General features: G+C 45.0%; 1 protein-coding gene across 1 annotated transcript in view; it reads left to right on the forward strand.

The window, feature by feature from the left end:
- EFS (histone-lysine N-methyltransferase) overlaps positions 1-15506 on the forward strand; it is a 109660-nt gene that overhangs the window by 56715 nt on the left and 37439 nt on the right. Inside the window, exons 8-13 of the mRNA XM_087384421.1 lie at positions 6412-6489; positions 6673-6729; positions 7303-7717; positions 7819-7874; positions 8001-8080; positions 8381-8463. Of these exons, the coding sequence (XP_087240547.1) occupies positions 6412-6489; positions 6673-6729; positions 7303-7717; positions 7819-7874; positions 8001-8080; positions 8381-8463 (769 nt within the window). The remainder of the gene's footprint in view (positions 1-6411; positions 6490-6672; positions 6730-7302; positions 7718-7818; positions 7875-8000; positions 8081-8380; positions 8464-15506) is intronic.

Here is a 15506-nt window from a genome sequence, read left to right on the forward strand (position 1 = left end):
TGCTGATGTGAGAGCTCACAATCCTCTAACCATTGAGCGAGCAGCCCAGCTTGCTGAGGTGTTTGAGCCAAAATATGCTGGCAAGTACAAGCATGTGTCACATAGCTTCTATGGTACTGCTTATGATGCTGACAGGAAGACAAATTCTGCTGATTGGATTGATAAGAAACCAGCAGCTGCTTCCTTCCCACGATATCCAACGGTTTCTGGAAGTAAGATGCCATATGCAAAGCCATACAGGCCCATGGATGCAAAGACAGGTGTCAAACCCAGCGCTGGTTTTGGCAAATCAGAAGTTAAACAACATTCCAGAGCCATAATGGACAGTAGGAAGAAGGCAAATTTATGCTTTAGGTGTGGAGAGAAATGGACACCTGAGCACCGAGATGTGTGCAAAATGAAGAATGTCAGCTCAGCCAAACTCAGCATGATAATTGAATTATCTCTGGTTTTGGCAAATCAGAAGTTAAACAACATTCCAGAGCCATAATGGACAGTAGGAAGAAGGCAAATTTATGCTTTAGGTGTGGAGAGAAATGGACACCTGAGCACCGAGATGTGTGCAAAATGAAGAATGTCAGCTCAGCCAAACTCAGCATGATAATTGAATTATCTGATGATGATGAAGTGGCTGATGTAGCAGACCCCCATGATGTCTCTCATGAGGAATTGACAAGAGTTCATGATGTAGATGAGTCTCCTGACACAGATGCCACAAAGGGGACTGTTTTTCCTTTTGATCCGGGTGGGGCTATTGAGCGAACCACTCATGTGATGCATGAGATTGATATTCAGCCTACATGTAGCAGGAAAGGCCGTAAGCCAACACTCTCTGTGTTGGAGCATCAACCTACAATGCCTTTTCCTATCAGAGGTGATGCTAATGGTAATGTTCCTGCGGATGATGAACAGATTTATTGGGATGCCCAGTCTACACTGTATACCATCTCACTACATGCCTTGATGGGTGCCAAAAGTGCTGACACAATCAGGTTGAAGGGAATGATTAATGGCAGATCTGTCCATGTATTGGTAGACAGTGGTAGCACTCACAGTTTCATTAATTGTAGAACATTGCAAAGATTGGGATTAGTTGCTACAGAGATAGACCATGGTCTGAAAGTGGAGATCGCGAATGGACAGCACATGATCAGCAGGCACTGTTGCCAGGATGCCAGGATCAAGTTTTCTGATCATTATGAGTTTGCAGGTGATCTTTTGGCATTGGATATGGGACCCATAGATGCTGTCCTGGGTTGTGATTGGCTGAAATCCCTGGGGAAAATCAGTATAGATTTGAATGCTTTATCTCTTGAGTTTTGCCACAAAGGTAGAACTGTTACATTGCAGGGCATTGTGAATCAGAAATTGCAGGTCATTTCAGCAAGGCAGCTAGCTAGGGAGCTCAAGAACGAAAGTGCCATTTATGCATTGAATGTCTCTGTACCTCAGGAGGGTGGTGTTCCCCATGTGGATAATTGTGAAATGCAGAAATTGCTCTTAGAATTTGGGGATGTGTTTGCTGATATGCCATCTCAGTTGCCCCCAAAAAGAGATGTTGATCATGCCATAGTCTTGGAACATGGTAGTAAACCAATAAACAAGGCCCCGTACCGACTCTCTAAGGTTGAACGGGAAGAAGTGGCAACACAGGTGCAAGATTTGCTTCAGAAAAACTTCATTGCTCATAGCACCTCGCCATTTGCATCTCCAGTACTCCTGGTGAAAAAGAAGGATGGCTCTTTTCGTATGTGCATTGATTACAGAGAATTGAATAAGACCACCATTAAGAACAGGTTTCCTATTCCCAGGATTGATGACCTGCTGGATGAACTCAAGGGTGTTCAGTATTTCACGAAGATTGATTTGAGGTCAGGTTACCATCAGATCAGGATGAAAGAGGGTGATGAGCATAAGACTGCCTTTCGTACAGAAAGAGGATTATATGAGTTCAAGGTGATGCCTTTTGGTTTGACTAATGCACCAGCCACCTTCCAGGCACTCATGAACAAGATCTTACACCACCTTCTTTTCAAATGTGTGCTGGTATTTTTCGATGACATTCTCATTTATAGTAAGGATGCACAGGAACACATTGACCATGTCTGACAAGTGCTAGAAATCTTGAGAATGCATCAGCTTTATGCCAAGGCCAGCAAGTGCACATTTATGGCAGAGGAGGTTGAATATCTTGGTCATGTTGTAAGCAGGCACGGAATCAGGGTAGACCCAGCTAAGGTGAAATGCATTAAGGAGTGGCCGCAGCCACAAAATACCACGCAGCTCAGAGGTTTCTTGGGTCTTGCTTCTTTTTACAGGAGATTCATTAGGCACTTCGCCAAAAGGGCTGCCCCTCTCACTGATTTGCTGAAAAAGGATGCCTTCTAATGGTCAGAAGCAGCACAACTCAGCTTTGATAACCTCAAGGATGCCCTTAGCAATGCACCTGTATTGGTGTGCCCTGATTTCTCTCGGTCTTTCATTATTGAGACGGATGCCAGTGGCAAAGGTTTAGGGGCTGTCCTAAAACAAGAGCATGGTGTGATTGCTTTTGAGAGCAGGAAGTTTAATGCCAGAGAAATGAATTATCATGTTTATGATCAAGAAATGCTGGCAATCTTGCATGCTTTTGCAAAATGGCACCACTACCTGTACGGTAGCAAGATTAAGGTCAAAACGGATCACAGGACACTCAAGTACTTCTTAACGCAGCCTAATTTATCCATGAAGCAGAAGAGATGGCTGGCTGCAGTTCAGTCCTATGATTTTGACATTGAATATAGAAAGGGGAAAGAGAATGTGGTTGCTGATGCCTTGTCCAGGATGTGGTCATGCAAACTGTCTGCCATTTCCACGCTTCATCAGGAGTGGATACTTGGGATTCAGGAGGAATACATGGAAAATTCTGATGCAGCTCCTATTTTTGTGGAGTTACAGAGTCCGTCCAGCCAAGGACATGTTCGATTTCAGCTCCGCAACGGACTGTTATGGTGCAGGGACAGAATTTATCTTGTGCCAGACTCCAAGTACAGGTTGACGGTATTACATGAAATGCACTCATCCCCTATGTCAGGGCATACGGGTATCACAAAAACATATGAAAAAGTCAAGGAGAGCTTTATTTGGGATGGTTTGTGGCGAGATGTGGTTAAGTTTGTCAGTGAATGTTTGCCCTGCCAACAAAATAAAGTGGACAGCCGGTCACCCGCAGGCCTTCTGCAACCGCTACCCATTCCTGAAGGCAAATGGACTCACATTGCCATGGACTTCATTAGAGGCTTGCCTTCTACAGATAAGGGTTGGGATAGCATATTTGTGGTGGTTGACAGGATGATTAAGCAGGCCCATTTCATACCGACTAGGACTCGGTACTCCGCTTCACAGGTTGCCTGGCAATTCATTGAGTATGTGTTCAAGCACCATGGTTTTCCTCAGGAGATTGTCAGTGATAGGGATGCTAAATTTATGGGTCACTTTTGGCAGGAGTTATTCACTGCAGTTGGTACTTCCCTTGCGCCTAGTACTGCTTATCATCCACAGACGGATGGACAATCAGAGAGGGTGAACAAGTGGTTGGAGGAGTATCTAAGGCATTACTGTCATGACACGCAGAAGTCTTGGGACAAATGGTTAGCATTGGCTGAATTTTGCTACAACAGCACCAAACACCTCTCTATTGGCATGAGTCCATTCGAGGCTATGTATGGATGCAAAGTGGGAATGCCTTCCAGGGTTGCAGACTTGGCTGTGAAAATTAACAAGCAAGGAATGATTTGGAGAGTATGAATGCCCTTCTGCAGTTGGCTAAGAGGAATATGCAGGATGCCCAAGCCAAGCAGAAGAAGTATGCGGATGAACAAAGGAGGTACTTATCTTTTGAAGAAGGGGATTATGTGCATTTACGTCTCCATAAGAATCGATATTCCTCGCTGAAAGGTAATACCAACACAAAGCTTGCCCACAGGTATTATGGCCCCTACAAAATCATCCGCAAAGTTGGGCAGGTAGCATATCAGTTGGAACTACCCAGTACCTCCAAGATCCATAATGTTTTCCATGTATCCTTGCTGAAACCACATGTCGGACAGCATGTCCAGGTTCTTCCTGAGCTGCCTCCTATGGATGAAGAGGGCCACATAAACTATGTGCCGGAGCAAATCAAGGGCTTCAGAGATCATGTACTCAGGAACAAAGCCTACACAGAATACCTCATCAAATGGAAAGGTTTAACGGAAGATGAGAATTCTTGGCAACCTGAGAGCATTGTGCAGGACTACCCCTATCTCCTACAGAGCTGATCAGTTTCTGTTGTATCCTTCTCATCCAGGGCAACCTCTTGGAATTTTTGAGGGCAAAATTCTTTGGGAAGGGATGGCTGTAATGAAGGTGGGAAAAAGAAGGATTTTAAGGGGGAGATAGATGGGAGAATAGTAGGGGAAATGTGGGAACTGTGGGGGACTATATAAGTCAACCCAAAAGGATTGTAAGGGACTTTTTGATGTGACACCTAATCCTATCTACTCTCCCTTCCTCCTTCCTGCCTACGCTCACTCACTCTCTCTCTCTCTCCCTCTCTCCCCTACTCCCTCTCAATCTCTCCCTCTCTTTCCCACCTCATTCTCTCTCTCTCCTACCCCTTCTCCTCCCTTCTTCCCCTATCTCTCCCCCTTTCTGCTAGTCTATCCCCCTTTCTCTAAATCTGCCCCTACCCCTTTTCTACAGTCTAAGTGATGATCTCGATGTTCAAGAGCTTCTACTCCTCGGCCTCCTAACCTTCTAAGGAACAACGAAGACTCTGTCGTCAACTGTCTCACCCACACCACAGCTCACAGGACCAATAGGTGCTTTGATATTACTTGTTAGAAATCAGAGATGCAAGCTAACCATATCCTGGGTAGTCATGCATGGTCCACATCAAGATACCTTTGACCAAAATATCTTCAAAATGGCAAAGCCATGGATGAGGAAAACCTACAAGTAGAACTTCTAACCCATGGGTGGAAAATACTTGCACAAGTGAGGATGAGGAGGTGGTCTCCACGGGCCCATTCTTGAGGGTGCTTTGCTAGCCATGATAGAGATGTAGGCATACAGCTAGAGATTCCTCACAAGGGGCTTATGGCGCTAGGAAGCTTGTTTCACAAAAGAGTGCGAGGATCGAGAAACCAAAGAATGCTAGGAAAGGGGATTTGGGCTCAAGAAACTAAAGTACAGCTCGCTGTCTTGCAGTCTTCGTCAAACCTGCATTGCAAGGTATACCTTTGCATCTGCCATTCCATTGTGCTTGTGGGGTGTTTCTACTGAACACAGGTCTTTAGAAACCCAGTATAGCTGCTTATGCTTGGGCACTGATGATGACATAAGTGTTGCTTTGCTTGCTAAGTATGTCTCCCTTTTGTTCGTTTTCTCTTTTATTTTCTTTGTAGAATTTTGGACTATAGAACAACACAAAATCTAAATTTGTAGGATTGGATATGCTCTAGTCTTTCAAAGGTATATGTTTCTACTGAACGCAACCGAACTTTGCATTCATTTCTTTTAGTGGTGTAAGCAATTGCATGTCATTCAGCCTTGCCTCTAAGGATTCATCGTAATGCCCAGGTTTCCTAAAGGAAAAAATGGGAGGGTGTGTTCTTGAATCTTATCCTTTATTGATCTCTTGGAGTCTCCTCTGAGATAAAAGCTGATGGGCATATGGAGGGATTCAAGCATGTTCTCTCTTACCTTAAAGTTGTATATTCAGTGCACTGATTAAAAGTAGGTGATGAGGTAGGCTACACACTTTCCTCTTATGTAGTTTTGCATGTGGATTTGCAAAAATAGTGACCGTGTTACATATTTGAAGATCATACCATTCCCATTGCCGTTATTTCTCCTTTCTCCTCTGAAACTGTTGTCAAAATTCTTACGTTGCATTCTTTTTTGAGCCCATTATCAAGGTGAGAGCTTGCTGTGTTCTCCTTTGGTAGTCATTCTGTTTAGATGCTGTCATTCCTTTTTTTCATCTATCATCACAGCGAGTGATGGCATTATATCTGAGGGCGAGCTGTTCGCACACGTGTCTATATAGCACTGCTTCAATGATGCCCCCTTTCTCATTGACCTTTTTCCTTCTGTCATTTTATTGAGCTCTTCCATTTTCACCTTCATCGTTTCCATCTCATTGTGCATCACGTATCCTTGCTGAGGATTGTATACAGCAGATCTGCAATGCCTGCAAGTTATATGGAAATTGGTCCCCACCCCGGTTGTGCCCTCGACGCGCCGCTTAATGATTGAGTGCAGTCTTTTTATTCAGTTTTTTTAAATGTTTACGAAGGTTGTTAGCCTGAATGCTGTCTTTCAAGTGGTAGCATTAAATTTGAGATCTGCAAGCGTTTGAAGACCACTGATTCATTGTGCTGCGTGCAGGTGATTGATGCTTGTGTCAAAGGAAATTTGGGGCGCTTTATTAACCATAGCTGTGAACCCAACTGCACAACTGAGAAGGTCTCAGCATTAGACTTGCTGCATCTGATGGCTAGAAATATCTTATGGTTTTTGTGTTCCTATTGATGTTTTTGAGCGTTCTTTGCTACCTTGATCTTCATGTTTAAGGTTCAATTGAACTTGCTATTGCTGTTAGCACTAATGCTTGATGTTTTTATTGTCCATGGCCTGAATCATGAGCAGTGGATGGTAGATGGTGAAGTGTGCATTGGACTTTTTGCTGTCAGGGATCTTGTGAAGGTCCTCTCTCTCTCTCTCTCTCTCTCTCTCTCTCTCTCTCTCTCTGTGTCTTTCTGTGTGTGTGTGTGTGTGTGTGTGTGTGTGTGTACCACTGCATGTGAAATACAATAGATGAGACTTTGAGGCAGTTTCTTACAAACATGAATTATGCACCTGGAAGAATGCATGTACCTATGATATGCCCGCACAGGTCCTTGTAAGAATGCATGTACCTATGATGTTCTGTTCCTTTGGCTACAGCTGATGCAAAAACTAAAGGGACTTTTCTGATTGATGGGCATTTTTTTGGGCTTACTGCTGCCATTCCCCATTGGCATTGCTAAGATTCCCTCCTACATGCTATAGCCTCCTATCTTTTCTACTGATGCAAGGCTACATGTAAGTTTTATGAACAATTTAACTGGGAGCATAAACAAGGGGAATACTGTCATAAATGTCAGTCTAAGAAGCTGATGGTCAGTTCATGTGAAGCATAACATACTTACGTGAATCCTTGTTGCAGTTGATGAAAATGCCAAACTAGTTTCTGTGCACCTTTTGTGTTGTTATATGGATGATCTATGGATGCTGCAGGGTGAAGAGATCACCTTCGATTACAACTATGTAAGAGTCTGTGGTGCGGCAGCAAAGAAGTGCCGGTGTGGCTCTGCTGAATGCAGAGGATTTATTGGAGGCGACCCAATGACACCGCTTGCAATAGTTGAGAGCGATTCAGATGAAGATGACCCAGAGCCTATAATGCTCATGGAAAGCTATGGAGAGGAAGACATCAGTGGCAAGCCTGTGGTAGACAAGAGATTACAGGGTAAAGGTGAAGTTTGCCCAATCCGTGTGATGGGTGTCAAAAGAAAATGGACCTCTACTGATAGCAATGAGAGGCAAGGAATAATATCCAAGCGGGTCAAGACTAGCTCAGCCTTAAGAAAATTCGGTGCTGCGAATGCAAAACGGTTGACAATAGAAACAAGTGGAGGTCGCTTCGAAGGAGGTAAAATGCTGCAAAGTGAAGCTTCGTGTGTACAAATTTTAAATCCATTGCTTGAATTGCTGGCTTTTTAAAATTTCACCATTTTTATTGCTTTGGCGCAGTTGAAGAGAGACTTAATGAGATGCTAGATGATAATGGAGGCTTGTGCAAACGCCGGGTAAGAACCTTTTGACTTCTTGAAAAATGATATTCCATTAACAGTAATATTCGGGGTCATAAGTCATATTGGACTTTCTTCCGTTCCACATGTTTTCCCTCTTCAATGCCATACTGGTTTTTCCAGGAAGTAGCAACACATTACTTAAAGCTTCTCGTGGTAACGGCTGCATCTGGAGACACAGTGAACGGAGAGGCATCAAGAAGGTGCTGGATGAATAATTTTATTAACGTATAGATTGCTACAGTGAACACGCTTTAATATTTGGAGCTTTGCGATTGAGTTCTTGCTGAATTTGGGAATAAAGAAAAACTTTTCATTTATATATATTTTAGAGACGTCGTCTCCCCTCTCTTTCTGGTGGACATAACATGTGTAGGCAATTGTTTATCATTGCAAATTCTCTTTTTTGATTGATGATATCTGATGTGTGTACATTTAAAATTGTGTGTAAGCTCATCTGTTTCATTTATGTCTCATGCTAGTATTGCCCTTTTTTTTTTCAGTACAAGGGACTTATCGATGGTACTGGATGCTTTGCTGAAGACCCTGTCACGATATGTGCTCATGGAAATTGTGAATAAGAATGGTCAGTTTCATGACTGTTTATTGTTTCCTAGTCATTGGAGCCATCATTTGCCAGGAGTTGTATCCTGGGAAAGGGACAAAAGAGCTCATTCAGATTTCTCTTTTTGTAAAGATATCGGAGACGATGTTTAGATTTCCACCAGTTCTGATTTGCCAATCAGCCCAATTATTTCTGATATTTTTGACGGAGTTTCTTGAGACTGGTTGTGTCTGTTTTCCTTCACTCATCATTTTTTTTGGAGTGTAAGTTTAAAAAGTTCGGTCAAAATCATTTGGATGACTCTTTGAAGCACTCATCATTTCAATCATATTGAAATGTTTAATTAATACCCTTTTGGATTGAATAGTGTGATATTGTTTCCTTGTGTTTGCATCTGTGTTTCATTTGTTTTGTTAGCACTGCCCCGTTAGGGGCAGGGCTGTAGGTACCAGAAACTTGCTATTTTTGATGCCCTTTGAAAGAGGAACAGCAGCAGTTATACTCAGCCACTTGGGGGCAGTGCTCTAGGCACGTGTGCCTCTTGTTGTATTTGCATTGGTTTCTTTTTGTTTCGTTGTGTTAGCATTAATGCTTGTTTATTTTGTTTTTAATAATTAAGATATTTTAATTCTCTCTCTCTCTCTCTCTCTCTATCTCTCTCTCTCTCTCTCATATACACACACACACGTGCACACACACACACTTGTTTTTTTTTTGGGTGAAACCAAGATACTTATATTATGAAACATTCATTTACATCCGGGCAGTGCTCAAAAGAGAGCCAAAGCCCTATCCATCAGAAGCAGTAAAAGAAAAGTTGAATACAAGAAACATCCAAATCTTCCTCATGTAAGGCATCATATAAAGACTGCCGCAATGAGGCTCTGAAGAACTCATAAGGATGCTGAAGGGGAGAATTCAGATATGCTTGATTGTGCTGCAGCCAGAGGGTCCATAAGGCCCAGTATCTGATCCAGTGGAAGAAGAGAGAATACTGTGACAAAGAAGCCTTTAGTTTGCCATACATCCAGAAAAACCTGTAGAACCTGTGTGCTGGAAATCTGAGAGATAAGAAATAGGAGATTCTGTCTAGAAGGTCTCTGGAATATGAACAAAACCACAATAAATGTAGAATACTCTCAGATGTAAGGTGACATCTTGGACAAAGAGGTGAAGCTATCGGTCTTTGAGCCAATTTCACTCCCACTGGAAGAATACCAACAATACATCTCCATAGAAAGAGTCGTTGCTTCAATGGCATTTTCAACTTCCATATCAATTGCAATTTTCCTTTCCACCAGGCTAATGGCTTGTTCAAATGCCATAGAGAATTAGCATGATGGGCAATCCAGGGAGGAGGTAATATCAATCGATAAGCCTGTATAGAAGTCAATAAATGCAAAGGCCTAGAGGATATGCTTGGACTTGAAGACTGAAGGTGCCAATCTTGAAGCTTGTCTCTGACATTCAATGTCGGAATCGGAACCAGAGGGAGTAAGAGATCAGCAATAGCTTTCCAAATAGGTCTATGATGCATCCCCAGATTGTATTGTCGACATGCTACTGGAAAAGTGAGAATATTTCCTTGCATATCTACCACGTCATCAATGAATCGGATACCCAATTTCATAAGATTGTAAGCTCTGATGTGTTGTTGAACAGCAAGGGGAGAGGAAAACACAGCACTCCAATGAATACTTTCCATTCTGAGTGAAGAAGCTATAGAAGCAGGATGGGGAGACCATTTTGTGCGCGCGCGTGCACACACACACACACACACACGCATGCACGCACGCTCGCACACACTTCTCCATCGTCTCTTTGCTCATGCCTCTCACCAGACCCAACAGTCACAAACTTACGAGCCCCTCACACCTAGCTTCTTCCCTTCCCTTGCTAATCCTACCCTTGAGGATTACCAAGTTGCTCAAACCATTTGTCCAATTCTTCCCCCCCTCCCCTCTACCCCCTTTCCACAACTAACACTCTTCCATATTTCTCTCCCATGTCCCCAGATTCTCTCCCAGTCCCGTCATCACCTCCGACACTACTTGTGCTTCCATCAGCAGAAAATGACAGTAGTTCTTTACGTAAAAGAAATTTTCAGTAAGAAAGTATTTACATTCATAGCTGTCCCTGAGCAAGACAGCTGACAAATTGATGCAATGGGGTGTACCAAGGGGTACAAGGTTTGTGTGTTACCACATGGTGGTTAGTGTGACCAGGTTAGGTGGTAGAAGGTTCCATTAGCAGTGATTGAGAGATTCATGGGCTTGATTGAGAGATCAGTGGAGTAATTTGTGGATCTGGAGGTGCTCTCCCGTGGGCACATACATTGTATCAGTTGTCCTTGTTAGGGTTCTTCTAGTCATGAATAAACACTACTTTTCAATTCATTGTTGATTTACTCCATGCTTCCCTTGCTGTTCTATCATGTACTACTTATAACTAATAATAGTAATAAAAAACTTCCAATTGGGTCCGAGTAAGGTCTCCCAAGGAATAATCATCTGGTAGAGACCGAAGCAAAGAAGCTTGAAAGTATGGGAAGACGTTCACTGAAGAGTGCTTAAATAGTCGAATGGTACTGACCCATGATCTCTCTCTCACACACGCGCGCGCGCACACACACACACCCACCCACCCAAAAATCCCATTTGTCATTATATTACAAACAACAGTCCCAAAGAAAGGGACATCCAATTACAAACTCATTATATGATAAGAAGGTAGGATAGTCAAGCTCCTGTGCTTGAAGACAATCATAAAATGATTGCCTGAGAGAAGCACAGAAGTAATGATATATAACAAGGGGAGATTACCAAAGAACCGATGATTGCGGTCCTTCCATAGGGTCCAGAGTGCCTAGTAGCATAAGAACAAATCATATCCCTGCCTCCGAGGATGCAAGTCAAACAACCAAAAAAGCTTGCCAAAGCAAGCACTCGGAAAATGAGCCTAAAGCCTTAGCTGCAAGAGAATTAAGATATCCCTAGATACAAGGCAATGTAAGAACAGATTAGGCACAGACTCCTGCAAAGACAAACAATGTCGGCAAGTGGCAAGAGCAATATGACGATGAGCCAAAAGTTGTCCAATGGGAAGCACGCCAAGAAAATCCTGCCAGAAGAAAACCTTTTGCCGTACAGGAAGCTTTGAGACCCAAATATGCTGCAATCTTTTCCTCCACTAGCGAGTGGAACGTGCCATGGACCAAATACGATTGGCATGTGGTGTATACACACACACACATGCACGCTTGCATGCGACGCACATGTGTATACACGTGTGGTGTACACACACACACACGCACACATGCACGCACACACATGCGACTCTCCTTGTTGCTAATTTTTTTGTTATTTGGGTTGGGATTTCAAAGCTTGATGAGCACTTCATTTCTTGCTTGGAGCTATGAGTTAACGTTCTTTTGGAAAATGCCAAGACAGTCAATTGGGACTTTGTCTTTACAAGCGGACAGGGCTTGCGCAATATACGCGCACGAGATATAACCTATGCTTTTCTTCTGACCTATGTACTTGGACAAGAATTTGAAGATGGGGCACATTTTCATATCCGTAGCTTTGTTGATCAAGTACCCTTGCGAAGATGAGCAGCTGTTTCCCTCGAAAAAGCGGTCACAATGGGCGTTGCTTGGACATGTTGAGGTCTTGCGACCACTCAATTGTGCTTTGGCTGCATGGGTCATTGTGAAAACTAATCCTGTAAAGACTGCCCCCAAGTATGTATAAGTATTAAGACTGCACTATCTCCACTGGTCCACCTCGGTAAGTGAAGCTATGTCGGTGGAGCACTATTGTTGAAGATCATAATTAAGGTTTAACTGTCAAGTCTTTTTCTCTCTCTCGTTTGTAGAACACCTCTAGGGTCTCCAAAAGTCTCTGCATCCAAAATGCTGAAGATGATTATTGATATGAGCACTATGTCATTCGCATATAGCAATATTTGTATCATCAAATCAGCGTGTAGTGTCCCTCTTGTCGTAAGTGGTTAATAAAGGAAGTGACCTCATCAATGTAGAGCCCAAAGAGAGTCGGTGAAAGGGGGCTTCCCTCGTATATGCTCATCACCCCCCATATCATGATCTTTGGAATCTGCATCTCTTGGAGTCTCCTTACCATATACGAGATCATAGGACAGTGTTGAAGGTCTTCCAGAAGTCTACAAAGCAGTCGTAGACTTTTGAGAATCTTGACTTTGTCTCCTCAAGGATAGCTCGTGCTCGCTCGCGTGCACGCATGTGCACAGAGAGAGAAAGAAAGAAAGAAAGAAAGAAAGAAATTTTATTAAAGTCTTCGGGAGACTGTGAAGGTCTATGAGACTAAAGATAACTAGTACAATGAGCATAACGGTGGCGGTCTCAAAACGGTCCGGCCAACCGTTTCTTCAAAAAAGTTATGAAGGACGGTGTGTCTAGTCCTGGTGCAAAAAATGTGTATCTATCTCCAGATGATACAAAAAATGGCACAAAAAAATGGAGCAGAAGGGTGGAGATACAAATATATATATATGCCTGTGGTGATCGTCAGAGGCCAATCATAGAGGGCCCGTCAAGTGGGAGGTCGCAAAAACCTTGCGATGGATGATTGGCCTCTGATGTCACGCTGCCTAGTCGAGCTCGGTCGTCGGGGGCGGCGGGAGGCCCTATGTTGAAGAACGGGAGCGACAGTGACCCCGGTAGGGTGTGTTGAGAGCATAGAAGGGATGTCATGGACCCGGATGTGTGAGTCTGTCCGTTGGCGTAGCTGTCATGGCTTTGGCTCACGCTCACGTTCGCGTCGTCGGCTAGACTGAGGAGAGGTATCGTGTGATTGGAAGAAATCAGTGATGGGTCGCTGAGTGTCCTCACGATGTGTGGGCTACGCATGTCGTCGTGCCCGAAGAGATGCATCTCGGTGGCGGGTCATCTCATGTAAGAAAGTGGCTAGGCATCGCTGGTCTGGGAACTGCAGCATGCGTGTGAGGGGGCCGAATCCGTCACGGAATAGGCAGTGGTACCGGCCTCGGATGGCATAATAGATAGGGCATCTGAAAGCAAAGCGCTCCTCCGACTCGATCTCTTGCAGGTCGCAAAGTGGGCAGATGCGGCCCTCTCGTGGGATACCCTCTGCGCGTCCACTCTCGATCCGTAATCGGTGTGACGAAACCCTAAACTGGCCGAGTGAAATCCGTAGCGCATGCGGTAGATGAATCTGTGTATAGCCCGGGGGCGTGATGAAACCCTCCTGTGAGATCTGGAGTCAGTGTCGGCGATAGCAATCGAGCTTCACAGGAAGCTCGGGATGAAGAAACCAAGTCCTCCAGGTGTGAAGCTGGAGCAGGTCCTCTCGGATGATCTGGTTGACCTCTTGGTCAGTGGGGGAGAAAGGGGATGGTGGAGCGTCGAGGCTATAGTGAAAAGGAGGCAATCGGTGCATGTCGAGGCCCTGTCGGGTGAACCAACTAGAAAAGCGTCTATACCAACATCGCTGGTCCCCATCAGCGGATAAGGCCATAGAGGAGGATAGGGCTAGCCAGGATAGGCGGAAGCGACCGTCGGAAGAGGAGCTGAAGTCCCTGACCCTATGTGAATAAGTGATAGCCTGGAAGGCCGCATCAAGCTGTACTGGTGAGGTGCCAAATTCTGCTAAGATGATCTGGTACCGATGGTTTGCTGTAGATCATTCAAGCAAACATCAGTATCTGTAGGCGCTCGACGCGTGCCCACTCTGTGTCTGAAAGGTCGGCCGCCCACCATGGGTTGTCGTACATGCTTGCTGGGCAGACCAAGGAATCAAAAAGAAGAGACTTGGTCTGCGGGTCCTGAAAGTGAGAGTGGTAGCATTGTCGCTCCAGTCTGGCAAGAGCGGCATAGCCTCGGCTGATCCTGGCGTGCATGGCCAGGCGCATCGTGAAGATCGGGCCTAAGAATACAACGCCGAGGTATGTATAAGAGTCGACTATCTCAACAGGGTCGCCGGCGAAGAGGAACTGCTCTCGGTGCATAGTGGGTTGGGAGGTGTTGAAGATCATGACCTTGGTTTCCCCAAGGTTGCCCTTCAAGTTGTGGGTATCACAGAAGATCTGAAGTCCATCCAGGTGTCGCTGAAGACCAGTAGCAGAGGAGGATAGTAGTACTACATCGTCTGCGTATAAGAGAATCTGGATGACAGCCTCCGCAAGAGAGCAGCCTGCACCTCCGAGTGTCCTGATGGTGGTCTCGAGCTTGTCGATGTAGAGGCCAAATAGAGTCGGTGACAAGGCACATCCTTGTTTGACCCCTACAGTGCTCGTGATCTCTGTGGTCCAGCCGGTACCAATCCTGACCCGGCCCGTCACCCTCTCACAGAGAGGTACTACCGCCCATATAACCTCCGAGTCGTAACCTAACTCTTGCAAGCGTCTGACAAGGCGGGCCCGAGGAACAGTACCGAATGCCTTGCGGAAATCCACAAAACAACAGTATACCCTCTGTCTCCTGTGTCTGGCCTCCTCAATGATCCCTCGAAGTGTAAAAATGTGATCGTAAGTCGAGTGATTCGTCCTGAAACCGGCCTGTCCAGATGCCTGAGGCCTCGTATCTCTGCGCGAGTGCTGACCTCACCATCTAACACTGATGCATAGATCTTGGACATAACATGTCCAATCATGATGGTCCTGTAATTCCCTGGATCCATGGGATCTCCTGCTTTGTGGATGGGTGTGATAGTGTTCAGGGTCCAGGCTCTGGGGAATCCGTGGCAGACAGCTTCATTGAACAACGTTGCCAGGATGGGGGCTAGAGTTTTGATACCATAGGCGACTCTGTGCATAGGCCCTCATGATCCTTGGCTCGGCGATGCTTAGGCATGATTTTTGGCCTTACGATGCAGGTCAGTCTTACGAGATCAGCCAGCGATCTCCATGGATGAGGACCTCACCCCACTACAGATTGAGGAGAGGCACTCCCTGTTGCAGCAGCGTGATCAGGCCCATAAGGAGGGGAAGTGGGCAATAGTCCGGGATGGACGACTTCTTACAGGCCCACGTTGGGTATCATCCCCCTCCCCCCCCGCATAGGGAGG

Source organism: Dipteris shenzhenensis, chromosome 14 (genome assembly GCF_047967505.1).
Source record: "Dipteris shenzhenensis isolate YYH24624 ecotype China chromosome 14, Dip_SZ_1.0, whole genome shotgun sequence".
NCBI classification, from domain to species: domain Eukaryota; kingdom Viridiplantae; phylum Streptophyta; class Polypodiopsida; order Gleicheniales; family Dipteridaceae; genus Dipteris; species Dipteris shenzhenensis.